Source organism: Alosa pseudoharengus, unplaced genomic scaffold (genome assembly GCF_046254945.1).
Source record: "Alosa pseudoharengus isolate Yale_2024_CS ecotype anadromous, Long Island Sound unplaced genomic scaffold, YU_APseudo_1.1 YU_APseudo_1.1_scf_22, whole genome shotgun sequence".
NCBI lineage: Eukaryota > Metazoa > Chordata > Actinopteri > Clupeiformes > Clupeidae > Alosa > Alosa pseudoharengus.
The window spans coordinates 21,954,193-21,981,439 of record NW_027468680.1 but is presented as its reverse complement, the minus strand read 5'-3'; the positions used below and the strand labels follow the sequence as shown (position 1 = coordinate 21,981,439).

The window sequence follows — 27,247 nt, the reverse complement described above, 5'->3', positions numbered from 1 at the left end:
GGGATGAAGAGGCAGACAGACTATGCAGAGAAGTCTATCTCTCCTCTTCCCTTAAGTGAAGCATTGAACAGTTCAATGGCCCTGGGGACAAATGACTTCCTCAGTCTGTCTGTTGTGCAAGGCAGTGAGCGAAGTCTCCAGCTGATCAGGCTCTTCTGCTTAACAATAGTGCTGTGGAGTGGATGACACTCATTGTCCAAGATGTTGATCAGTTTGTTCAGGGTCCTTTTGTCAGATATTGAAGTGATGCACTCCAGTTCAGCTCCCACTACAGAGCCAGCTTTCCTTACCTAGGCGCTCCACAAAAGTGTTAGAAGTCAGAATACTTCACACACATTCATATGGATTGCCGACGTAAATCTTCTTTGTGTCAATTTTTACCCCATGGCTTTTTGTCTTTTGCTTGCCGTTTTAAAATGATATAATTAAATGTAGTCTAATGTTTATGTCTAAAAAGCAGTAGTCTTTCATTAGTAGGTTAACACATAGTTGTGTGTCCACCATTATGCCCATCCTTCAACTACTGCTGGCTTCATTAATCATGAAAGAGTAGAGTAAACATGGGATTTATGAGCATGTAAACATTGACAGTTGGCATGTTATTGCCCATTAAAGTAACCAATGTACTGCAACTTCACTGAACTCAAATTAAGAGGACCAGTAGTATTGTGATATCGAAGTGATAAAGACAGACTTGTAAAAACAAAGATTTATTGGCACAGCTAAACAAACAGGTACGGTGGGTAAATTAATGCTTCTAATACTGTGGAAATGACGGTTCAATCTTCTGGGCCCAGGCCATCAGACCACCACAAATGTCCTTCACGCTAACACAGTCTACCTCCTGGCCAGACAACTTCTCCAGGATCTGAACGGCTTTCTGGGAGTCATTGCCCTGTTTGCAAACCACATACACTGAAAAAAAAACAGGAAAGAAAACAGGAAAAAATTTCAATTTCAGGAAAAATTTCAATTTCAGGAAATTCAATAAAAACAACAACATTCTGATACAGGTATGCCCTCATAGGATACATAAGTTTGTGTTGTTTGTATTTTGTCATACCCTCCTTTAAGGTAAAAAAAACAGACATCTAGGGCAATCTTAGCTTGCCAAATTACAATGCCTTATAAAATAGCAAGCGAAAACAACACGTCATGAATAAATGACCCAGTGACACCCTGAAAGTATACCTTCCACCCATAAAATCTTCATTATTCAAGAGGGGGCCAGCTGTTCACCAAGATATTTCTGTGGTGGAAAATAATTGCCTAGCAACCCAGTCACCTCCGCTGCCACTCCACTATCCGAAACTGACCAATAATCTGGCAAAATTGTGGCTACAAAGGCTTAATTAGCCAGAGGAAACTCCAATTACTCCTCTTTTGTGCTCTGAATATGGAGCTACACTGCGGCCAATGAGGCGCAGGGGAGTGCAGGTATTGGCACGAGCGTGGCACGGTAGTTGTTGTTGTTGTTGCTGCTGCTGAGTGCACGTGATGCAGCCGCTTTAATATGCATGGCTCCGTGCCGGTGTTTTGCAGGAGGGGGCTCAGCAGTTTCATCCAAAGCGACTTACGTCAATTCACAAGGGCATTGTTATATTGTCCCCGGAGCAACTCGGGGTTAATTGCCTTGCTTAGGCGGTGGAAGCCAAGCATTGAACCTGCAACTTATTTGCCTAGCCCAGCTCCTTCACCACTATGCTACCACCACCCCTTTTAGGATTCTAATGGCCACTGGGAGTTTCTGACCTGGTACATGCGCCTGAGCATCCAACTGCTGCTTGAGTTCACCGATCCTCTCCTTGAGCAGGTGGATGTGTTCAGCTTTCCTATCCTCTATGCTAGCAAGGGGAATATCTTAAGAGCTCTATAAGGAAACATATCAGTAATTTCAACGTGGTCCTGCATAATTTGGAAACCAAGAAGGAAACATGAACATGTTACATTTCAAAAAGTAGCACGAGCAAGTATAGGACTAGATTGTTAAATAATTTAAAGCAGCTGGCACAAAAATAATGTTTACAAAGATCAGTGGCCAAAATGCTTTCATTGGTTTTGTGCAAGCTACATTACATTAATCCAATCAATCCATAACATTCCAAACCAGACTACGTTTACACATATTTTGCATAAGCCTACAGAGTAAAAACAATATTTGTATAATGCTCTAAGGACATCAAATGGGAGGATACTGAGGGAAAAAGGCAGATGGCATATATCCACTTCCACACGCGGCCGAACATCGAGCAGGATATGAGGGGTTGAACTGTCCACAATGGATTTATACTCCTGTAGGAATAAGAGAGGTGATTATCTAGTTTTATGAAGTCTAATGGCAAAAACATACACACCTGAATTTTTGAAAACTGTTGTTGAACCTACTATAGAAATATAGCCACAGTACTGCACAAGGATGTCACTAGACCCTTTTTTCTGGGGCACATGCCCCAGTATTGAACTGTAGTGCCCCAGAAAAATCTGAAGTCCAGGTTAAACTGAATGGCTCGCGAGGTACTCGTCACACAGATACCATACAGATATCACGTCAACGAATGGAATTTCCAATGTTATTAGTACCAAGTTGCTGTGATAAATGGTTCATGTAAATGGTTCTTACATGAAATGTAATCATATTTGCATTCTGCACACATCTCTGCACAGTCATTACTCTCAGTGAAATATCTCACAAACTCTTCACTCAACACATGCAAACTATATATCACAATACACAGCAGACCTTACCGAATACGAGGATATAAAGCATGCATCTGTACAACAAGCGGTTCCACAGTAATCCAGTTTTGAAATTGCAACAAATTTCTATATGGTCTCCAACTTTGGGCCAAAATTATAATGTATTCTCATCTAAACTATTTATGTCAGTACAAACATTTTTGTAAATTGCATAGCCAGAGTATCCCACCATCATGGTTCTTATGTTGCCAGATTCCAGATAATCCCATTTACACATATGAATATAAATATATAATATATTGCTTCCTAGTGACATTAATGGAAAAATATGAAGAAAAAAAATTATGACACCCAAATGTTTTTTTCTTGATATAAAGGCTGACATAAAACATATTACATAAGACAAATATTATCACATCATACTTTCCCAGATATGGATAGCCCAGATTGTCCTGAAAAAGGAATATATAGCATGTATAGATGGCCATTACAATGACCAATATAACTCAATGACCAATATAACTAGCTTATCTTAGATTACAGTAACTAGCTGAACAACACAGGTGACCACTAGGCTACTGCATAATTTCATGGAGTGCTGAAATGTACACTATTTTTGACCATTGTGAAACTTAGCAAATATGCTTTGTGGTTGTGAACTTATTGCAGTATTATCATAACTATCCCACCTGTGTGTGCATGGTTAAAATTCTGAAGCGCAAAATAGTTTAGGCTACAGCACAAATATTTCCATCCATATATAAAAAATAATCAAGCCTAACCTCTGAATTTATTTTCAAAGTGCACCAGATTGATGCATTTAAACGTTAAAATATACACAATTTTCTTACGGGGGAGGATGCCCCCGGACGCCCCTGGTACTGCACCTCTGAGATAACAGTATGGTGGAGTCATGTTGATGGTTATGATGCATGTGATGCGCTGTATTTAACTTGAATTTTATTTCAACTTAAAATGACAGCTATACCATATGTACCACATGGGGGGGGGGGGGGGGGGGGAGGGGAGTAATTCTATATCTACTCTTAAAAATGAATTAAAGGAGAATTCCGGTGTGATATTGACCTAAAGTGTATTGAAACATGATACCGAGTGTGAACGTATGTCTCATAGCCCATCTCGGCTTGTCCCCTGCACTCCAAAATCTGGCGCTAGTTAGCCGATGCTACCAACAGCTTTTTCAATTGTGGTGCTTCTGCATCGGGCTAGCCATGCAAATAAATAACTGTTTTACACCATTTACGAGGCTCAATGTATCTCCACACTTAATTGGTAGACTTCCAAGGGCCCTGACATTTAAAACGAGACATTGAGAACTTTGAAAAAGCACTGGTAGTTTACTTACAAGACGATTTATACAGACAGTATCTTCACGAAGTTTAGCGTTTGCAGCCATCTTGAATTTAGTCACGATAAGTCGAGCTACGAGTAAGAATGAACAGGTATGATAAGGGATCAGATTCCAAAAATAATTCAGTGGAAATGCATGGATTCCAGTTGCTGCTACTGGAAGAAACTGGAAACTGGATCCCTTATCATACCTGTTCATTCTTACTCGTCGCTCGACTTATCGTGACTAAATTCAAGATGGCTGCAAACGCTAAACTTTGTGAAGATACTGTCTGTATAAATCGTCTTGTAAGTAAACTACCAGTGCTTTTTCAAAGTTCTCAATGTCTCGTTTTAAATGTCAGGGCCCTCGGAAGTCTACCAATAAAGTGTGGAGATACATTGAGCCTCGTAAATGGTGTAAAACAGTGATTTATTTGCATGGCTAGCCCGATGCCGAAGCACCACAATTGAAAAAGCTGTTGGTAGCATCGGCTAACTAGCGCCAGATTTTGGAGTGCAGGGGACAAGCCGAGATGGGCTATGAGACATACGTTCACACTCGGTATCATGTTTCAATACACTTTAGGTCAATATCACACCGGAATTCTCCTTTAATGAATTAATGAACGAATTAATGAACGAATGAATGAACAAATGGATGAATACAAGATAAAACGTTTTTATTTCACCAACTGTAAATGAGTGTTCCAGTTAGCACTGCAGCTGTAGGGATCATACATACCTGTACAGTGATCCGCTGTTCCTTTGACAGAAGATTCAGTCTTCTGCACTGCAAAGTCCAGAGCAGGAGAAACAGGAAGTTTAAAAATCAGACAGGTTGTGTATAAAAAACCCAGGCCATGCATAATTTCAACACCCAGTTAAATTAGGCTCTAGATGTTGCAGCCTGATAAGAGAGCCCGTTAAGAGCTCAGTAAAGATCAGTTCACACCCAAAGCCTATTTCTGTCATCTGACAACAAAGGAAGACTTGTAAGGTACAAGAATGTAGACATTGCCTTTTTTATTAATGCTGAGGCAAGACAACCTGGCTAACAATTCACTGAGCATTTATTACACCTAAAATGAATGCCTTACATTTACAAAATTCAACTGTATGGTAGAACTGTGGGCAACCTCATCTCCATTAGATTTTCAGGTCCAACTCCAGAAAATCAGTGACTGAGGTCAAACTTGTTGCTGTGAGAAACACTGATATTTCTCTACAACATCCGCAACACTTACCCACCACATGTGTATATTATGTATGTATGTACATATGTATGTTCATGTAAAACAAGTAGCAAGAAGGGATGCTGGTTTCCATCTCTCCTGCTTAATATTCATAATAATTATAAGAATAAAAGCTAGTAATCTCAAACATCAAATCTTTCAGGCTTAACATACTTTCAAATAACTAGTATACATCATATACATAACTATGCCTATATCAAACCTCAAATGACTACAGATTATGTCAGTGATAAGATACCAAGCCAAATAAACTACCAAATGAAAGCTACACAAATATAGCTGGTCAATTCCACGCAAAACTGTCACGTTCATAATGCCAACACAATACCATGGTATTTAGTTGGCGTTATGGACGTGACAGTTTTGTGTGGAATTGCCCAGCTGTTAGCAGAAATTAGAGGGTTTACAGTGCCCTCTAGTGGACATTAATTAATCTGCACTACCCACTTTATAAGCAGCAGGATTTTTAAATCACCTAAATCTAAGTGTTCCTCTGTGTGTTCTTTCGTGGACTTAAGGAACTTCCACTTGACAGAGGAAAACTATTCACTCCGATATCACCTGCCCTATCTAAAGAGTGTTCAAGTAAAAATAATTAAAATATGCTGGCAATACACTGGCAATGTACGCATGTAGCCATAGAGCCCTTGTCTCTAACCTTGTCAGTCGCCGCCGAGCCACAGAATGTTTCATAGTTCTGCAGCTGTGTGACCGTTGGGTTCTCCCCGCACACAGCACAGCCCGCCTGCTTGGGCCGCAGACGGATGGAGCGGAACCGAGAACCTTCACCATCAAACATCAACAACTGCTGCCCGCATGAAGCTGATGGCTGCTGAGGAAAAACACTCAGTAAAATCTCATTGTGTGTGTGTGTGTGTGTGTGTGTGTGTGTGTGTGTGTGTGTGTGTGTGTGTGTGTGTGTGTGTGTGTGTCACTCATTTTTTGAAAGATACATCCTTGGCCGGAGGCGATTTTCAGAACTTCTAATGCCTGGAGGCAACCCATAATTCCTGGTACTAACACAACAGAAAACAGCAACACAACAGGTGACTTAGGACATTAGGTGACTTAGGAGATTAAAGATTCATTTCTGCTTTAAACACATCTCCCTTCAACAACCATCACACAACATCAGACTTAATAAACAGCATTGACACAAAGCGGTTTAACTAGATGTAACAGAAATACCCAAAGAGACTGAGATGGTTTAAAGTGTCAAACTCACCCACACCCAGGACCCCGCCGTCTGAGCAATTGGTGACTGTCTCTGGAGGTGGAGGCACAGGGTAAAGGCACCTGTAGCAGGGACCTCCATTGTAGTTGTACACAGTGAGCTGAAAACACAGGTGAGAATGCCTCATGCCGCTGACCAGCTATTTACCATACCACAAACACACACACACACACACACACACACACACACACACACACACACACAGGACCTAGCATTTAACACTTTTAGTGCCAGAAACGCAATATTGCATTTTTTGTTCCCATGCGTAGAGTGTCAAAAACGCAATATTACGTTTTTAGCTTTTTTTTAAAAAAAATAGACGCTCTAACACACCTTATGTGCGGATTTGGGAACTTTATGATGAATAGAACTGAAATAGATGACGATCAAAACCTGTGGACATTTTATCTGGACATTTTATCATAACTCTGCTTTTAATGGTTGCCGCTTTGGGTCGAATCAGTGACGCATGCACATCAGGTCAAAACCAGGCCATTTATTTTCGTGGGTTTATCACTAGGTGGCAGTCTCGCCCAGGTCTCGCTAGGTCACTTCCCGGAAACTTTATAGGCAACACTTCTCAGGTGCTGAAGGGGAAAATGAAAAAGTTGGACGCTGTATCTCCATATCTAGAAAAAAAACAGGGATTTGATGAAAACTAGCCACTTTTTAGCTTGGGATTTCTCAGGAACAGAGGCATGTAGAAATAAATGGTTTGTACCCACTGAGAGCTTAAAGTCTCACCTTTCAAATGAGCCATAGTATGTGTCCATAGCTATAATATAAGGGATTAGAAAAACTAGCCCTTACTTAAGTTTAATAGTAAACAAACACCCCCTCCTATTATTCAATTGTTACCGTTAGGCCTGCGTATCTTTGTGCTGGTCCAGATACCCCTAGGTTTGGTGCCGGTAACAATAACATAGAATACGCTGTGGCTCTACAAAAATCGTCAACAATGATCTAGATTGCTGGCACTCTGAGCCAAAGCTTCCAAAAACAGCGCGGCATTCAAAGTGTTAATGTTCAATGAAAGTTCTGGATAAAACAAGAATAAAAAAAGGATGATGGTTTCCATGAGAGTTCATCAGCTCACCTGTCCTTCCATGCGCAGGGCACTGGCAGACACTAAGGGCTTCCCACTAAGCACACAGGCATCATTCACCAGGTACCGCGTGGGGACGTTATCGGAGCAGTCAGCCACAATGTCATACATGTTATACAGCGTCAAGGAGTCAAACATTCACACACACATATACTTGTGTTATTACATGAAATGGTCCAAACATAGGATTGGGGTCATAGGATTGTCATAGGATTGGCCTACCTCAATACTAATTGGAAACCAATAAATGATCTTTTGATGGGTACTTCTCTCTCTCTCTCTCTCTCTCTCTGTCCAAACCATGGTCCATATAGTATATGCAAACATGGAAATGTACTGCCATCACATGAACAATGTATTGTGCACCCCTCCCCCCGGCATCTCTTAAAGGAGGAGTTCGGTGTGGTATTGACTTAAAGTGTGTTGAAACATGATACCGAGTGTGAACTTTTGTCTCATAGCTCATCTCGGCGTGTCCCCTGCACTCCGAAATCTGGCGCTAGTTAGCCGATGCTACCAACAGGTTTTCAAAGGGGGTGCCTCGGGCATCGGCCTAGCCATGCAATAAATCACAGATTCCAAAAATAATTCGTGCAAATGCATGGATTCCAGTTGTTTCCAGTAGCAGCAACTGAGTACTTTGTATATACTTTCATAAAACAGTTTTATATTTAACATGGACACTTCCACATGTTACTGGTTAGACAGATTAGAAGGATACTGTTGAATAAGCTGCAGAGCATTGTCAGGGGAGAGCTGGAGATGGTACGGAATGCACTGGACTGTGGAGTTCAGCCTGATATGGAGGCAATCATAAGCAAGAAAATGCATGTGAACTTCCATTCCATACACTTCTGGGCAAAGTAATGATCAAACTAGACATCAATGTTTACAAATCCCAATCATTGCCTCCTGAAATGTACATTTACATGTATTCATTTACCAGATGCTTTTATCCAAAGTGGCGTACAGAAGGAGAATAACATTTAAGCTACATTGCAAAGGATTACATGAGGAAGTAATTTTTTCTTACAATGCATTATACCACATGTTACAACACATTATACCACAACATGTTAAAGCGATGGTTCGGAGTAATTTCACCCTAGGGTCCTTTGCACCATGACCCCTAGCCAAACACCCTCCCAGAACGTGTTTTCCCTTGGTCGAACCCTGGTCGAGTAGCGCTGTCAGAAACAAATGACTTTCTGCAGGCGTAATGGAACCTACTTTTATCTCGTAAATTACCCCAATTATTACTTTTACGGGCTTTTCCCAAATCACGGAAGTAACGTCGACGCTGCGGTATAGTAGCAGATAGTAGCATCCATCAGGCAAGTGTTATTTAAATAAACTCCTGGTGTACTTACAAACTTTTCAATGCCTCGTTTTAAGAGTAAAAAACATAGTTGTACTACTGTAGAAGTTTCGTACCATTCAGGGCATTATTAGTGGGGTAAGTTACGAGATAAAAGTTGGTTCCATTACGCCTGGAGAAAGTCATTCGTTTCTGACAGCGCTACTCGACCAGGGTTCGACCAAGGGAAAACACGTTCTGGGAGGGTGTTTGGCTCGGGGTCATGGTGCAAAGGACCCTAGGGTGAAATTACTCCGAACCATCGCTTTAAAGGAGAACTCCGGTTTTGAGGTCACCAAGTACTGTCAGTACGCAGACAAACGTTACTACCTAGCTGGAGTTGCTGCAGCCAACAGTTAGAGCAGCCAGTCAGCTACAGTGCTACATTCTGGGGGCATCTTTAAAATCACGCCCCTTGACTGCTCTAGTTGTTGGCTGCAGCAACTCCAACTAGGTAGCACCGATGTTTTTTTTTTTTTTTTCGTACCGACAGTACTCGGTGCCTTCAAGAAACAGAGATCTGTGTGAAAAAATGCTGGAGTGCTTTAAGTGTGATAGATCTGCAGCTGATGTCTTTGAAAGGTCTGAGATACAGTACTGTACCTTCTGATGGCCTGAGCAGCAGACTGTGATTTGGGCTGACCCTGGGTCAGTTCTGAGTGTAAGACTTGACGATGCAGATTACTGAGCTCCACCTCATCATAGTCCAGCAGACCAAGACGCCCTGCAGATAAACCACAGCCAGCAAAGAGCATGAACTTTGGCACGTGATTAAACATAATGTACATAGGTGTATAAAGTAGATTCAATTCATAATATGGTTGCTGTTATTGTTCTTTAAGTGTGCTATGCTCTATTATGGTTCATTCACATATTCACAGCAATACAAGGTTGATAAAAACGTGTGGAATAACTAGTAAAAAGGGTTGCATAATGTAGGCTACAAAACAAAACTGACCTATGCCAGCTGCCGCTAAGTACTGAGCAAGTGGGCAGCCCAATCCTCCACAACCCACAACCAAAACAGACGTCTTGGACAATCCAAGTTGACCTGAAGAACAAAGATTAATTCTGAATTTATTTTGTGGACAAAATGGGCAAATAATTAGTAGTAAATATTATGTAGTTGTTCAGTGGGCTATGTTATGCACCTTTTACACCAAGTTCTGGTAGAAGAAGCTGTCGACTAAATCGCATGATGTCTTCATTGGTTAATGACGTTTTTGGTGTAAGTGGGGCTAAAACCGTTATTTTGTCCTGAAGATCCGTTGGAAAGCAGTTGCTAGCAGAAAACTGACATGGTGAATGAGAGACCAGTCATTAGAACATTTTTGAAGAGACAGATTATCACAACGCAGTGACCAAGGCCACCAATCATAACAACATTCATCTGCAACATTGTTACAGCATCCCAACATTGTTACAGCCACGCTATCAAGGGGTGGTAGTAGCCTACGTTAATCACGATTGTCTACATTGAGATTTACCTTTTCTAACTGAGCAAGTTTATTCTTCAATATGGCTAATTCTCTGTCCTTTTCCTTAAGTTGCTCCTTCAACTGCAAAACGTCCTCCATGTTTCTCAGGCCAGCCTACCGAAACAAATATTTGAACAGAAGAAAGAAGAAAACTGAGAGATAAACAACTCAACAATCCGAGCAGTTCTGCATTTCCTGGTTGTAGGCTACTCCACTAACCCACGTGGACTACGAACCACGTGTAATGCAGATCACGTGACCAGAGAGAGAGAGAGAGAGAGAGAGAGATAGGATAGGGAGGGGGGTTACAGGGTTTTTTGAGAGGTTTTTCCATAACCTTATTTTGCACGCCGGATCATATTTCACACAGCATATGTCTTCAGATTTATCTTAAATTAAAGTATTTTGCGCACATTGGTAATGGCTTGGAAAGGAGTGCATTGAATTATGTAGGGTGTGGTAAATTTGTGAAAATGCCTTTAGTAGCTTAACGAAGTCAGTGTACCCAGAAATCACTAAAACAAGCTTTAGTCTGTACACACACACACACACAAATCTCACGTTACAACCCCACATTTTTGTTCTCTCCACATGTAGTAGACTACTGGGAGGGAAGGCTCGGCGGAGTTGTGACGCACAGCAGCCGGATCGCGCTGCGCTCCTCAGGTCCTCCCTCATGCCCCTCACATGATCTTTGACTGTAGCCTGGTCGAGGAGCTCATGAGAACTGAAAAGATATAGGAGAGCATTTACAGTACAACCATGCATACTCTCGCAGTGATCTGCGTTTATTTGGCAATAGTCGTCCACATCAGTGCCCAGGAAGGTTTAATTCCGTGGACTCAACAGAGGGTAAGCAATTCAAGTTTATCTTTCTCAGGCATCTAACTGTAAGCATCCGCTATGCTGTTGCGAAATAGGTTACACTGGAGTTATTTAGCTGATGTTCTGGGTATTTTGATCATATTTGTTGTGGTGTATAAGATTAATTCATCTATTGCAGTGAGATAGATGTATTTATGTAAGTTGAGACATCTGCCAGTTTGTATGCTTCAAGTGTGGAATGCTTCAAGCTGGATATTATGTTTCATATTTTATCAAAGGTTAGTTAATAATTTCTGTGAAAACTTAATTGAAACACATTTGAAAAGCATGGAGCCTATTTGTGTGTAACACTTGAAGTAGCGAGTAAGCTAGGCTACAAGTAGCCCAGACTATGTCATGAATAGATGCATAACTTGTTGGACAGTTTCCTGTCAGCATCCTTATAAGAGCAATGACTCTGATATCTTAAACTGCTTGGTAAGATCATCAGGATTCATTGGCCATAGACCCCTTCATGTTATTCAGTCTCCCCAGACCCTTTTGTCTTGTTGCCATGGTAGCACACTCATCATTATTGAGCCACCAATTGGAGATCTTTATATTTATAGGTCTAGAGCAGGGTCTGTTTAACTCTATCAGTTCCATCAAAACAACCTCGGAATATGTACGTAAGCTATATTATTGCTGTTCCTATAATCATTGCTGTAACTACTGATCATACTGGGGGTTGTTATGATATCTTGCGTCACTAGTTTTACAAGAGGGACATTTTGTGGTCTGCAAAAAACAGGAAGAGACAACATATTGCCCTTCTTTTAAACATAATATTCTATGGCTTCAAAGAATTTCAAATGGAACCGTGTTTGTTTTTACAAACCCTACCGTTCTATTCATGTTGAGCTGTGAGGTCATGTAATTCTCATTGACAGTTGAGTGAGAAATAAGGCAGACATCTTCTATCAATGGGGCCTGACCTTTTCAGTCTGAAATCCCTACAGACCTGGAGAACGTGCTCCATAATACCAATCGCCATCAGATCCTCTTTCCCCAGCTCCCACATTAATAATTGGCAACTCAGCAATTGATTGAAAACCAGATGGGAAGCCACTGTGCTACAAGCTGTGCGAATGCGTTGCTGCGGATTCATTTGTGAAGTATTGACCCGGTTTACTGTCTCCTAAACAGTAAACAAACACCAGCTCTCAGAAAAAAATCAATGTGAAAGATGGTTTGAACTTTGAGACCAAACAAAAATAATCTGTTCAATTCGCCATACTTATAATGTTTGCATAGCACAGTGCCTCTTTCCATTCAATTTATTATGGATCATAATCATAGTGTACACGGCAGTTCTGGATTAAGAATTGATTTTGAATATTAATTGCATGTGTTGAAATACTGTGTTCAAAACGGTGAAATACACTGTGTAAGTATAAAATTATATATTAAATGTATGGTCATGTTGTAAATATGGCCAATATTCAAATAGATTATGGAATCAAATGTTGTGCAATGTGTGGTGAAAGGTACTGCCAAGTGTACCTGGCAGCCGAGCTCTTAACATCATTGGCAGGAACACTCCATATTTATGAAGCTTGTGCAAGTCTTATTTGGAATAAAAGCTGTGTGTGTATGCTGAATGCTATGCAGAGAATTTTGATAGAGTGCAATAATGTACCATTCAACCTTTCAGTGATAGCCTACACAGCACACGATAGTGTGTTAAACTAAGATTCTCAGAGCAGCCCACTTGCTAAGCCAGAAAGACATCAGTGAAACACTGTGCGGTCACACAATCAGTATAAAGCAAAATTACTTTGGAAAAAATGCCATTCTGGACTTATATGAATAGCCTAATTTAGTGGCAACACTGAGCTCATTTGTGAAGTATTGTGCGTAATTGCCTCCAGACTGGTGCATGCAGTGAGTATAGGCTACTGCTCTCAAAAACTGTAGGACTACATCTGAGATCATAATACAAGAGCTAATAAGTTATAAGGTTTTAGGTATATCATGACACAGTGAAGAGATGAATTTGGAACACGAAAATGGACCATAATATGTGTAATTTGAGCAGAAAAAGCTAAAGCATGTCTTGTATGTGTGTATAATGGAGATCGTGGTTCAAGATGGTATGTGTAATTGTTGGAAAATATTTCTTGGAAAATATTTTCCAAGCATGTTTATGTTGTTTGGAACTTTGGAATATATCAGTGTTTGTCTTGGGGATTCAACACTGCTGTGGTTTCATATGTCATTGTCTCTCATCTTAAATCTTTACACTTACCCCCCCTAGTTTGAGTTTTTGCTCGAAATTGCACACCGCCTACTAACAATGGCCCTGATACACTATACACATCTGACTTCTGCTACAACACTGAGTCATGCCACATGCAGAAGTTCTCTGATGATACTGCAATTGTGGCATGTATCAGGGACGAGCAAGAGGAGGAGTACAGGAGCCTGGTGGAGGACTTTGTGCAATGGTGCAAACTCAACCACCTTCAACTCAACACTTCGAAGACCAATGTCTGCAGTAATAAGTACCTCAGGATGTTTTACCAGTCTGTTGTTGCCAGTGTCCTCTTCTATGCTGTGGTATATGGCAAGCGATTTTAACATTTTCCCGCTAGACTGGATATGTATTGCAGATATCTGTAATTCAGTTTTGCCTAGTCAAAACGAACATTTTAGATATCCGCAACTGAATTCTTCCTATCCATAATCGTCATTTCAGATATCCACAAAGACATTCTTCCTAGGACAAATGACGCCCAATTGGCCATTCATTTCTATGGGGTTTATCATTACGGATATCTACAATTCAGTTGCAGATATCCACTATGTGAATTACGGATATCTGCAATTGAATTGTAGATATCTGTAATTCCAGTTAGAGATATCTACAATTTGATTCTGACTAGTCATAACTCCAGTTGAAGATATCTTTAATTCACTTTAATTCAAGATATCTACATGTTCCTTTTCAGATATCTTGAATTAAGTTTTGACTAGGCGAAATGACATTGTAGATATCTGTAAATGGAATTTTGACTAGTCAAAATGACGTTGTAGATATCTCAAACTGGAGTTAGGGATAGTCATAATTTGATTGTAGATATCTATTATCAAGTTATAGATATCTTGAATGAGTTTTGATTAGAGATATCTGAAATTGGAGATATCTATAACTTTCATTCTGCCTAGTCAAAATGTAATTATAGATATCTTGAATTAGAGTTTTGACTAGGCGAAATGACGTTAGAGATATCTGTATTGCTATGCAAATTAGGCCCGCATCCCACTTTAGGCGGGAGAAGAGCGTGTTGTTGTTCAAATCATCAAATCACATAGCACCTGTTAACTGTTAACTTTGTAATTAGCACCATGTCAGAGCAGCCAGAGGGCGAAGGAGTTTTTAATCGTCTTTTTAATGCTGCAGCCTATGCAAGACAGGAGCTGGCAGCAAAAATTGATGATTCAATGTTGCTTTGATTTTTTCGATTACAGCCAACACCATTATGAATGGAATTTCCTGTAGCTGGTGCTGGTGAATTTAGTAGCCTAGGCCTACTAATTAATGTAGGCTACGACATTACAGCCTGCTTATTCTTCTTCCATTCATAGAAATAAGGAAATAAGCCCACTTTTTCTTCGATTATGTTGGGGAGGGGAAATTAGCTGACAATGTCTAAGTAGATGGGCTAGCCTAGAAATCTAGACGGGTTCTGCTACGGAACTAAAGAGCAACGTCTTGCACAATAATTTGCACTAGTCATAATGACATTTGAGATATCTTCACCTTTCATTCTGCCTAGTCAAAACTGAATTAAAGATATCTGCAATTGCCATTTAAGATGTGTGACGAGTTGAATGTTGTTTTCAATGACGTGAGGACAGATATCTGTAATTCAGTTTTGCCTAGTCAAAACTAAATTACAGATATCTCTATCTGACGTTTCGACTAGTCACAATTACGTTACAGATATCTTGAATGACAATTCCAACTATCCAAAATGTAATTGCGACTAGTCAGAAAGACGTTGTTGATATCTACAATGTTAATTCCAGATAGTCAAACATTAGCGGGTAAATGATAAAATCGCTTGCCATAGTGGTATGCTGGGGAAGAAGCACAAAGAAGAAGGATGCTGGGCGACTAGAAAGGCTGGTAAGGAAAGCTGGCTCTGTCGTGGGAGCCGAACTGGAGTGCATCACTTCAATATCAGACAAAAGGACCCTGAACAAACCGATCAACATCTTGGACAATGAATGTCATCCACTCCACAGCACTATTACAAAGCAGAAGAGCTTGATCACCTGGAGACTTCGCTCACTGTCATGCACAACTGACAGACTGAGGAAGTCATTTGTCCCCAGGGCCATTGAACTGTTCAATGCTTTACTTAAGGGTAGAGGAGAGACTTCTCTGCATAGTCTGTCTGCCTCTCCACCTTCTCCATGTTTGTGTACATACTGTCCACTAGCCTATTGTTTTACTGCTACACTGTTTACATGCTATATTAGCACATATATGCATATCCCCTCCCTCCCTCCCACAGACTGGATTGTGGCCATACTTAATACTTAATACTTTTTATTTAATACTTGACCAATGGCTGTTACCCTACTTCAACCCATTCTTGCACTGATATAGTTTTATATTACTTGTCTACATTATTCTCTTATATGTCCATATTTATTTTATGATGGTCACTGTATTCTTGCACTGTTGCACTTACTTATTTGCACCATCACCATGACACTCACTCTTATAGAGCACCTTACCATGCATGATGAACTACAGGCTCAGTCCCTGCCAATCACTGCAAGCTCATCATGATTGATCATCCTTTAAGCACACTATGTGGATATTTGATTTAGTTATATTTATATATTGATATTACTTTTTTGCTGTAAGTGCTGTGTGTGATGTCTGTATGCTACTGAGACCTTAAATTTCCCCTTGGGGATCAATAAAGTATCTATCTATCTATCTATCTATAATCTATCTAATTTTCGCTGGAATTACACATTAATGGGGAAAACATTGAGCGGGTCAGTCATTATAAATATCTGGGCATCTGGCTGGATTACAGACTATCTTTTAAAACACATGTGGTTGAACTAGCTAAGAAGGTGAAAGTGAAGTTAGGAGCGTTATACAGAATTCGGTCATGTCTCTCTGCAGGAAAATAGACTGTTGATAGTTCAATCAACAATACTATCAGTGTAGACTATGGCAGTGTTGTGCATATGCATGTTTCCACCTCTACACTGAAACCACTTGATACAGTATACCACAGTGCCATACATTTTATTACCGGTGATGGTTTTAGAACTCATCATTGCACACTTTACCAGAATGTGGGTTGGTCTTCCTTGTCACATAGAAGGGATAGACTTTGCCTTCTTTTCATTTATAAGGCATTAGCAGGGAAACTACCCCCTTACCTTAGCTCCCTGTTGAAATTTGAGTCTTGTCTCCCTTGAAACCCCACTTGTGAGATCTGACTTTGGGAAATCTGCTTCCAACTTTTTTACACCTTATAAGTGGAACAAACTGCAAGAAAGTCTGAAACTAAGCCTATTTGTATTTCAAGTGTTTTCTTAATGATATGGCTATGGTACAGTGTTCCTGTTTTTAACTAACTTGCTTTTGCCTGTTTTATGTTTTTATTTTTCTTCTGTGTTCTTACATTTTGATTGTATTCTTCTTGGATTCAATTTTCTATTTTGTGCTGTGTTTTCTTTGGACTGTTTGTCATCAGGGCTTCGCTGTAAAAGAGCTCTCTGGGCTCTGTCAAATTTCCCTGAACAAACTAATTATTGTAGTATTATGTAAATGAGTGTTTTGCAGTTAAACGTACACTATGTTTACATATTTTTGGCAACTGTAGAGCTCCCCTAAACACCAGAACATGAAACTTAAAATTATTTTTTAAAACTACTAGAAAAATGAGGTATCATGACATTTTTAATTTTAGGGTATCACAATACCTTTCTAGTATCAGTGCATTGTGCAACACTGAATGAGTTGGTATAATCTATTCACTTTGAATCACAGCCTTGAAGTATATAAGTGTTATATATGTGTGTGTATACAGTAGGCCTATATACAGTGTATGTATATACTCTACCAGTCAAAAGTTTGGAGACACTTAAATAATTCCATTCCACTCCATTATAGACAGAATACCAGCTGAGATCATTTGCATTATTTTTACTCAGGGCAGCAGTTTTCAGATTACATCATGTGCTTACATAATTGCAAAAGGGTTCTCCAATGTTTTCTCAGTTAGCATTTTAACCCTTTGCAGACCGCGCCGAACATTCCATTTTTTCATTCTCAATGGCCTTATGGCACAAAAAGGCTTATTGTGTGATTATGCTACATGACAGAGATAGAAACTTAGAGTGTATGGGAGATTCACAATTTTGTCCTCTACTCAGTGATAAAAGTGTTCAAAAGTTATGATACATTTATTAGACCTTTGCAGACGGCACGAAACATTCCGTTTTTTCATACTTGATGCCCTTGTGAGACAAAAAGGCTTATTGTGTGGCCATGCTACATGGCAGAGATAAGATATACCCACCATTGTAATCAGGAGAACTAGCCCTTTAAAATGGTACATATCATGGTTAATAAGTTTGAGTGCAACACACATTGTTTTTAAACAATACCTTCAAAATTCAACATCAAAAAACACGTAAATATCAATTTGTCAAGATGAATCTTACTTTTCACCTAATGTCTATTGTAGATATAGTGTGTGAAAGATAGACAGTGTTGTGTTCTCCTCAGTGAAAAAAACAGAATCAATTTATCACCTTGGGTTCAGAAGTTATGATTAATTTACTCATAACTGCAAGTCGCAATAACATGTAGAATTTTTAAAGAGTAGGATGTTTTCCTTTCCTGGTTTGACATCTGACCAAAAATACACAGATATAATGGTCATGTAACAAATATAAGATGTTTTACCATCAAAACAAGATGCATAGCTAGATACAGGATGTCTTACTGTACTCTGAAGAGGCTAAATCAATTGTGGGGAGGAAAGATAAAGGCTGAAATAAAGACTAGGCAGATGGTAACTGCTTCTCCGTGTGCTTCATTCTACTATGAAAACAAGAATAAGAGACACTGGCACATGTGTTTACGAAAGAGGAAATACATCATTTTATTTAGATAAGTCTTTAACAATTTCATTAAATAATCAGGAACAACAACTTAAGGTAAATAACATAAACGTATGTTTACATACTGTTGCAAGACAACAGTATAACAAAGATCAACAAAATACTTTAACATGATGAACAAAGCATCAATTCATATTAACATTCACACATATAAACAATTAAAACATTAGAAGAAATTCAATACATTTAACAACCATACAGCATATAATTCGATACAGTATATAATTATCGATATAATTTGCCCTACACATAAGGTGATACACTAACGCCGCATTCACACCAGATCCATGGTGTGTGTGTTGTCACAGCTGTGGCGTGTGTGTGTGTGTGTGTGTGTGTGTATGTGTGTGTGTGTGTGTGTGTGTGTGTGTGTGTGTGTGTGTGTGTGTGTGCATGTGTGTGTGTGTGTGTGTCCATCTAAGCCTAGCAGACGATGAGGTGTAAATGCTACTGGAGTTGGTGTCCCTGTCTGTGTTAGAAGGATAGGCAAAGTGTATGCTTTCTACCTGACATGGGACTTGACCAAGCTCAAAGTAAAGAAATTGTCAGATAAGAAAATTAGAAATTGAATTACAAATCTAACCAAACTATTATCACTATAATCCCTGTCATTATTGTTATAAGCAACACTCTTATTACAACCAGAAATGTGCATACGCCCAGTTGGGCGAACACACACACACACACATACACACACACACAAACATGCTTACCCAGCTGAGGATGATGGGAGATTACTCTCCTCCTCTAGCACATCATTGTCTTCCTCTTCATCCAGAAACTACCCATCCATGTCCCATGTCCATGCCATCGTGGTCCTTGGGGTCATGTTTGCCATCAGCAGGCGGCTGCTTTCACCTCAGTTGCATGTACTTCTCTCCCTCCATCTAAAATGACAAAAAATCACAGGTCTGATAGTGAATAGGTTGTTTAGTTGAATTTTACATTACTTCCACATAATCTTAATCACCACCAACCATGACTCTTTTCACTAAAAGTATTATTGCCACTGGAGGACTCCAATATTGCTTGGAGAGGTAACATTAGTCTCAGAGCTCACTAAGTGTTATTGCCTTGGCTAAACCATACATAGCATACCAGCTTACAAGCAAACATTGATTCATGAACATGAGTCAGGAGATATGACAGAAAACATCTAAACAGTGTATGCATACACATACACACCGTGCATAGGTTACTGCAGTTGCGTAAAGACAAAACACCCCCTTAGAAAATAATGTGTCGACGAGTAGATATTTCCTCATTTTTTTACTTAAGGTATTAAGATCAATTTCCAAAAGATAAATTTATATTCCTCTTTTTAGTCAACTTTAGCATGGGTCCAAAAACGTATGAGCCCCACTGTATATATATTATACTGTATAGTAAGTCGGTGTGGAATGTATACATTTTCTGTTGTGTAGTTTCTTGAACTAACTCAGTTATTTGCCTTGTCTGTGTTGATGTGTTGCACATTGCGTCTCTCAGTTGTTCCACAAGCCCAGCACCTTGACCGCTGACAGTCTGAAGGATGTGCTGGCTCACACTGACCTGACGCGCATGTGGCAGACGGACCTGACGCCCCTGCTGGTCACCCGTTACCCAGGCTCCGCTGGGAGCCTGGCCGTGCAGAAGGTGAGACTTGTGGACGAGTGAACTAACTAGCCTCCTGCTTAACAAACCAGTAGGATTGAATGATCAATAAGTCAACCACAGTTTAAGGACAACTATGGGCCTGTTGGGTATTGCACTAATCACAGTTGTGCACAACTGTTTGCAAAAGTCTTTTTTTTAAGTCTCAAGAGGGTATTTCTCGTAAGGTCTCTGAGCATGTATGTTTGCTAATGCCTGTGTCCAGCACATCAAATCCACCCTCAGTGGCCTGACAGCAGGTTGGGATGTGAGTGAGGACTCCTTCCGCGCCCAGACCCCCTACGGCCAGATGCCCTTCACAAACATCATTGCGACTCTCAACCCCTCTGCGAAACGCCGCCTGGTGTTGGCTTGCCACTTCGACTCAAAGTATTTCGCCCCCCAGTGGCATGGAAGGGAGTTCCAGGGTGCCACAGACTCCGCTGTGCCCTGTGCCATGATGCTAGAACTGGCTCGTGCCCTGGACCAGGAGCTCAAGACACTGAAGGTGATGGGTTTTTTTTTATGTGAAACAGTGCTATGTTCAGGGTCCAGTATATGTGTGGTGTTAAGGTATGTGGACAGTATGTTTGAAAACAATTCATATACCTCAGAACATTCACTTCCATTTTCTCTCTTTATTCTGTGCACCTGCTCAATATAACCTGTTAAACAAGTCTGAATTAGAATGTCCATGTCCCTGTAAACATGTTCGTGTCACTGTCTCCTGAAATGTTGACAGGAGTGATGTGTCACTTGTTCAGATATTGATTACATTTTTTGGAAGAAATTATCCAGTAATTTGTTTGACCTTTGAATTTAAGGTGCAGTCAGCGATCGTACAAAATGTCAAGCCCATACATTTTTTGTCACATTTGGTCCTTGGTTAAAATATAAATGTACATTGTTTTGGGCAAAAACGTCTGGTAAGAATTGTAACATAAACATAAACAAACGCGACTTCCTGCACAATCGCTGACTGCACCTTTAAATCAGATACAGTCGCAATCTGTCTTTGAACTATTCAATCTTAGTTGTTCACTCTGTCCCGTTTATACAGTTAAGAACTTAATTCAGAAATCACTAGGTGCAGAGTGGATGAAAATATGTACCGGTAAGTGTGCAGCATTCTGAAACATAGACTACAGCACGCATAAATAGGCTACATTAATGAAATTATTTTAAAGCATGGCCTACACTTTTAACCAAACCTTTCCTTAATTATCATCACATCATGATGTTATATGCAATTGCTGACTGCACCTTTAACATTGTGTCTGTGTAAATAGCATGAGGTAAGCACTGATGAATTTTCTCTACACAAACATTTCTCTGGTAATCACAGTTTACTCACAGTTTACTCAGTGCTACACCATGTGTGACATGCTGCAAATGACCTGAGATGAATGTAAGCAGTTACATCTTAAAAATACCTACTTACCTACAACTACTTCTTACTTTTAATTGAATGTGCTCATCACTGGTATTAAAGGAGAAATCCGGTCGATTTTTGTATGGATCTTGATTGCTAGACGAGCGCTGTCGATAGGAAAAAAAATCACCAAAACCGGTGCTACCGAACTGGAGTAGCTGCAGCTAATGGCCAGTACTCATAGTCAGCTAAATGCTAGGTTTGGGGGCATCATCTAAATTTTTGCCTCTAAACATGCATTTTTCAGACTCAAAATGTCATTAAAAGTTCTGTGCAACATGAACAGGGCCCTTACATGACAAAACAATGTGTTTTCAACTCATTAATTGCGAAGAAACTGTTTAATTTCGATGTTTGTACTGTCACATACCTCAGTTTCCATCAGTCACTTCCAGAAAAGCCCAAGAAAGTCTGTTGTCGAGCTTATGCCGGCTTCGTAACGAAAACTTGAAGTTTATTTCACTTCAAAATAGGTACTTGAGCACTGTAAAGGTTATGACAATATAATGACTGTAACTACATGGAAACGGTCCAAATTATGCTTAAGCTTGCTTGTTACTGAAAGCTAGCTCTATTCTCGCGCTGAAGTATTGTGGGAATTCAGTTGTTGCAGGAGAGTAGTTGCAGAGTAGTGTGCAGATGTGACAGTACAAACTTTGAATTTAGATGGTTTCTTCACAGCTAATGAGTAGAAAATGCATTGTTTTGTCAAATTTAAGGACTCTGTTAATATAGTACAGGCCTTTTAATGGCATTTTGAATCTGTTAAGAGGCAAAAAAGGCACATTTAGATCATGCCCCCAGACCTATCATTGTAGCTGACTGGGAGTACTGGCCATTATCTGCAGCTACTCCAGTTCGGTAGCACCAATTTTGGTCGTTTGTTGTCCTATCAACAGTACTCGGCGACGTCTAGCGATCAAGATCCATGTAAAAACGGCTGGATTTCTCCTTTAAGGAACACCAGGAACGATAACTATAACCATAACTATAACCATAACGATAAAAGCGTTCACACTGAGCAGCGAATAAGTCTCCTCAAGTTGATGAATGTGATGGCTAAAATTTGATGGACTCAGATTGGCTGTCAGCTTTTTATCATTCTCAAAATCGCTCTGAAAGTGCTGCCCAACTATACCGTTCTTCATGTCGTTATAGTTATAGTTTATGTGTGGATGTTGTCATATTAGCTAGAATTATATTTTTTGCCATTATCATTATAGTTATATAATATAGTATATAGTATTATAGTTATTAAAGCCCTTTACACATGATGGGATCAGTGAATGAGGATTAAGAGATAGGATAGATGTTTAATATACAAGGCCTCTGTGTTTAAGGGTGACTCAAAATCTCTGTTGTAATTTCAGCTCAGTAGGCATTCTTAACAGTTGAAAGCTTGCCAATATCTTTATGACTGCTTACCATGCATAATTAGGTATGCATCATTTATTTAGCTTATTTAGCTTACCTTGCTCTGATGGCTTATTTGTTTTCTTTGATCAATGTGTCATTTTTTAATGTCATCACAATGCAAAATATGAGAATATTGGGGAGGTCTGCTCTATTACACACAGTAGGTTTGTTTATGGCATTAGATGACATTGAACCAGTCCTAAGCTATAGTCATGAACATATATAATATGGCTCTTGTAAATATATAAACTCTAATTCTGCCTTTTTGCAAGGCATAAGTGTGGTAGTCATTCATAGTACCAGTATATTCTAGACGCAAAATAAACATAATTGTCTTGGGAAGATATAATTATAACCCTGTTACTCAGAGCAGCCTCTGTATAGTTGTACTGCTTCTCTCAACTATGTTATTAAAATACACCACTCTACTGGCACACTGACCCCTGAGGCAGGAGTGTGACTGTCAGTGTTGTTGCCCCAAGGTCAGGTTGGAGAGCAGGGTCCAGACAACCCTGTCAGTAGTGTACGCTCCCTGGGGTCAGCAAAGCAGAGATGTGGACTGGAGAATTTCAATTGGAATGCTGTTGTTTGCTGGTTTTCAGTCATGTGAGATGATAAGAGGAGCCAGGCATGAAGTCATGTTATGAAACAGTCATTTATGTCAACCAGTAGATGGCAGAGTTGCTCACGATTTAACAGTTGTTTTAATCACTGCCTGAAAACAGAAGAGTAAATGTAGCCATGAAACAGGCATAAGGGCTCGAAACAGCTATGTGTGCTTTGCTGGAATCTTGCATCCATTACATTAATTATCCTGCAATTGTGTGTCAAAGTGTATTGGTGCATGTGTGTGTGTACATTTAAGTTATATTGAATATATTGAGATGTAATGCATGCATGTGTTGATGAAATATTATTTAATATATTTATTTGTTCTAACTTCTTCTCATTCTGTTCCCCCCCCTCTCTCTCTCTCCCTCCCTCTCTCTCTCTCACCTGTCCATCGTCCTTCTTCCTGATTTCTCTCAGGACTCTAATCCAGACCTGACACTGCAGCTGCTCTTCCTTGACGGTGAAGAGGCTCTGTTTCAATGGACTGACACAGACTCCCTGTATGGCTCCCGCCACCTGGCCCAGAAGATGGAGCAGAGCCCCCACCCTCCCGGAGCCACCAACTCCAACCAGCTGCATGCCATCGTAGGTCTTATTTTTCATCAGTACACCGACACAGATTCAGACATACACATACATGCTTCAAATTTGTGTGTGTGCGTGCATTACTATGATGGGGTTCCTCATAATTGACTTTACATATGAAACACTATTCACTAATGATAATAAACAAACCAGGCACACACCACATGATTCTCCTTGTTTTTTGAGGTCAAGGCCACCCAAAGGCGTCACAAGACGTTAGCGTTCACATCAAAGGCCTAAGGGAAGCAGAGAGGCTCCGCAGGATTATCTCCCGGCTCTCAGGAAGGCTTCCCCAGCCACATCTGAGGCCACGTCAAACCCACTTTTCCTCCTCCAGTCTCGGCTGCCAGTCTCAGTGTGTTGTCTCTTCCTGTCTCCCAGGATCTGTTTGTGTTGTTGGATCTGATCGGAGGCCCGTCTCCACGCTTTGGAAACCAATTCTCCAACACGGCCAGATGGCTCAACAGGTTGCAGAACATCGGTGAGCTTTCTCCTCGTCTGCTGCTGGTTCCCCCTTTTGTTGTCCTCATTCCTCTGCCTGCCTTTGTCTCAGTGTTCACTCTTGTGCTGCCAATCACCCAACGTGGCTGTCACTGTTCTTGTAACTCAATACAATGCTACAACCACCCTGGCTGAGAGTTCAGTGAGCAGACACTGCATACTTTGATCATTTGCCTGTAGTGATTGTTGCTGGGATAATCTGCCAAATGTAAATGGGCTCTCATGACATCCTTAATCTCTTATCATGAGAATTAAAGGCACGATCGGTGGCGGTATCTTTCTCTTATGAAGTCTTCCTGCCTCTACAGAACGTCGCCTTCATAACTTGGGCCAGCTGGAGGATCATCCAAATGAAGTCCAATACTTCTGGCCAGGTCTGCCCGTGGGACCAATCCAAGATGACCACATACCATTTCTACAAAGGGGTATGGCTCTGTCTCCTCATCACTGATCCTTTAGCCTGAAATGTGAAGTATTCTCATAATACTCAAATTGGCCAGTAATCAAACACTCTGTTCTAATCATCCAGATTTTTCTACTGGATTAACAGCAGCAATGTCAAGTTTGCTTTTAAATTTTTTCTTGTTAATCATTTTTAATGCTCCATATTTCAAGCATTTGAACATGGCTTTTATAAACAAACACATGGGCATAGGGCCTACACTGACTGTCAGAGGCTCTGTGATCCAGTCATCACCAGAAATTATGAGATGAGTAAAGCTGAAGCTCTTTGGACTGATCCAGCTCATCAATCCTTATGATCAGCTCATCAATCCTTATGATCAGCTCATCAATCATTGTGATGATTTCTTATGTATGTCCTTCATAGGGGTGCGGATACTTCACCTCATCCCCACACCTTTTCCCTCCGTCTGGCACACATTTGACGACAACGAGCAGAACCTGGACCGGCCCACCATCCAGAACCTGAACAAGATCATGCAGGTCTTTGTCCTGGAGTACCTCAACATGTGAACTACAGCTCCCATCCCAGGTGTCATGGTTCCCATCCCAGGTTGTCGTCTGCCTTCGCATTTCAACCTTCTCCTATAGTCTTCTAGAAATGCTCTGTCCTCCTCACAGAGAACTCATCATAGCCAAATCTGGTTCTGGTTCTGGCTCTCTGGGTCATGTGTGTCCAGAATAAGAAATCTGGGCTCACAGCTACTCCTCCAGAACCTGTGAACTGTGTGCTTGCGGTATACAGGGTCCTCTCTGTGTTTGCTTCCAACAGAGCTGTCTTTATGCCCCTCTCATCCTTCCCCTGCCACAGACCCACCTTTGTGCTTATGCTAACATTCATCCCCACAGGAATCAGCCGGGGAGAGCAAAGGCTTGAACGTTTAGAACAGTTGTCAGTGTTATGAGTCAGTGTTGTTGTGTACTTTGGTACTTTGTGTTACAACAGCTTTAGCAACATGTTGTGAAAAACGAAATGGCGATCTGAAAGTAGAAGTCCACCGAGGATGAAATTGTAGTTATCTGTTGTATGCTGGCATGTTTCCATTGTTGTTTTATTTTTTGCTAAACATCTAGAAACATCTATAAAACATATACAGTTGTATCACACATTTGGTATTGTAACCAGTGACAATAGACATCTGTGCAGAACATTTATCAGTAGACCTTTGGTTGATTCACTGAGAAAGTGAACCTGACCTCTGTAATGCATGATCAGTCACATCCAGCTGAAACTGTAATTAGACGTTAAGATCATGTGGTAATTAAGATTGTGAAAGCCATAATGTATTTTTCTAGTAATATCATATGTGGAATGTATAGTTGCTAAAAGCTGCTAATGTAATACAGTGATGTTCAGTCACTGAACACATCTGTACATCAAGGGAAGTTGCTAATGTACCTTTTCAGGACACGTTTATCCAGGAATTTCATGTTTTTATTGATTCTTTCTGTTCCTTGACCTCAGTTGACATTGCATATCGAGGTCAAACTGTCATTTTCTTTAAAATAAGCAATGAACCCCAAAATAAAAATAGAGACTGATAAAAGAAAGTCTTCTGCGTGTGTTGTTTACTTTTGAAGGAATCGTGTGTTTTTGTTTACATCTCAGTGGAATGTCAGGCTGAGAAGAGGGTGAGACGGACATTGTTTCATGTGGTGGTCTTTTTGGAAGGAAGCATGCACCACTATTGAAACACTGTAAGAAAACAGGAAACAGTGTACACTCTGCTATTCTCCATGTTATGGGATGGAGCTCTGTTTAGCTGCATGTGAATTGGGTGTTCCCAGCCTACACATAGTCTTGCACAAAGAGATACATGCGTGCACACACACGCATACACACACACACAGGCACACATACACAGACGCACACTCGCAAAAACACATGTACACACACACACACACACACACACACACAAGCACGCATACACACACACACACAGATACACACACACACACACACACACACACACACTGGCAGGGCCCCTGAGCCTCCTCTTTACAGACCTCTCACAGACAGCGCGTTCCCATGATTCACTAATCCGGTGCAGACCTCCCGTGAATCTTCTCTGGCTGAATTCTGTCCATTGCGGAACACT

The 27,247-nt window shown here is 40.4% G+C and overlaps 2 protein-coding genes across 2 annotated transcripts; one reads left to right on the top strand and one right to left on the bottom strand.

Annotated features, from left to right (window-relative positions):
- Positions 1-694: 694 nt before the first annotated feature.
- Positions 695-10,582, bottom strand: mocs3 (molybdenum cofactor synthesis 3). Its single transcript, XM_076299967.1, has 13 exons — positions 10,487-10,582; positions 10,151-10,292; positions 9,958-10,050; positions 9,603-9,723; positions 8,364-8,438; positions 7,634-7,751; positions 6,529-6,637; positions 6,257-6,319; positions 5,962-6,125; positions 4,793-4,840; positions 2,196-2,292; positions 1,753-1,860; positions 695-915 (listed from the first exon to the last, which is right to left on the bottom strand). Exons 1-13 carry the CDS (start codon positions 10,574-10,576, stop codon positions 758-760), a joined length of 1,386 nt encoding a protein of 461 aa, XP_076156082.1. The 5' UTR covers positions 10,577-10,582; the 3' UTR covers positions 695-757.
- Positions 10,583-11,176: 594 nt separating this feature from the next.
- qpct (glutaminyl-peptide cyclotransferase) lies at positions 11,177-26,689 on the top strand. The gene is made up of 7 exons (XM_076299966.1): positions 11,177-11,329; positions 19,997-20,143; positions 20,367-20,648; positions 24,018-24,185; positions 24,567-24,666; positions 24,995-25,111; positions 25,516-26,689. Exons 1-7 carry the CDS (start codon positions 11,240-11,242, stop codon positions 25,659-25,661), a joined length of 1,050 nt encoding a protein of 349 aa, XP_076156081.1. The 5' UTR covers positions 11,177-11,239; the 3' UTR covers positions 25,662-26,689.
- Positions 26,690-27,247: the final 558 nt, after the last annotated feature.

What these genes read in the sequence shown, in the direction of transcription:
- qpct (XM_076299966.1), top strand. Translation starts at nt 11,240, where the DNA reads ATGCATACTCTCGCAGTGATCTGCGTTTATTTGGCAATAGTCGTCCAC. An exon ending in AGGAGCTCAAGACACTGAAG is followed by an intron (nt 20,649 to 24,017) that starts GTGATGGGTTTT and finishes GATTTCTCTCAG; the next exon opens with GACTCTAATCCAGACCTGAC. An exon ending in CATACCATTTCTACAAAGGG is followed by an intron (nt 25,112 to 25,515) that starts GTATGGCTCTGT and finishes TGTCCTTCATAG; the next exon opens with GGGTGCGGATACTTCACCTC.
- mocs3 (XM_076299967.1), bottom strand. Translation starts at nt 10,576, where the DNA reads ATGGAGGACGTTTTGCAGTTGAAGGAGCAACTTAAGGAAAAGGACAGA. An exon ending in GCTCGGCGGCGACTGACAAG is followed by an intron (nt 4,841 to 5,961) that starts GTTAGAGACAAG and finishes TGGACTTTGCAG; the next exon opens with TGCAGAAGACTGAATCTTCT. An exon ending in CCATCTGCCTTTTTCCCTCA is followed by an intron (nt 1,861 to 2,195) that starts GTATCCTCCCAT and finishes AGAGCTCTTAAG; the next exon opens with ATATTCCCCTTGCTAGCATA.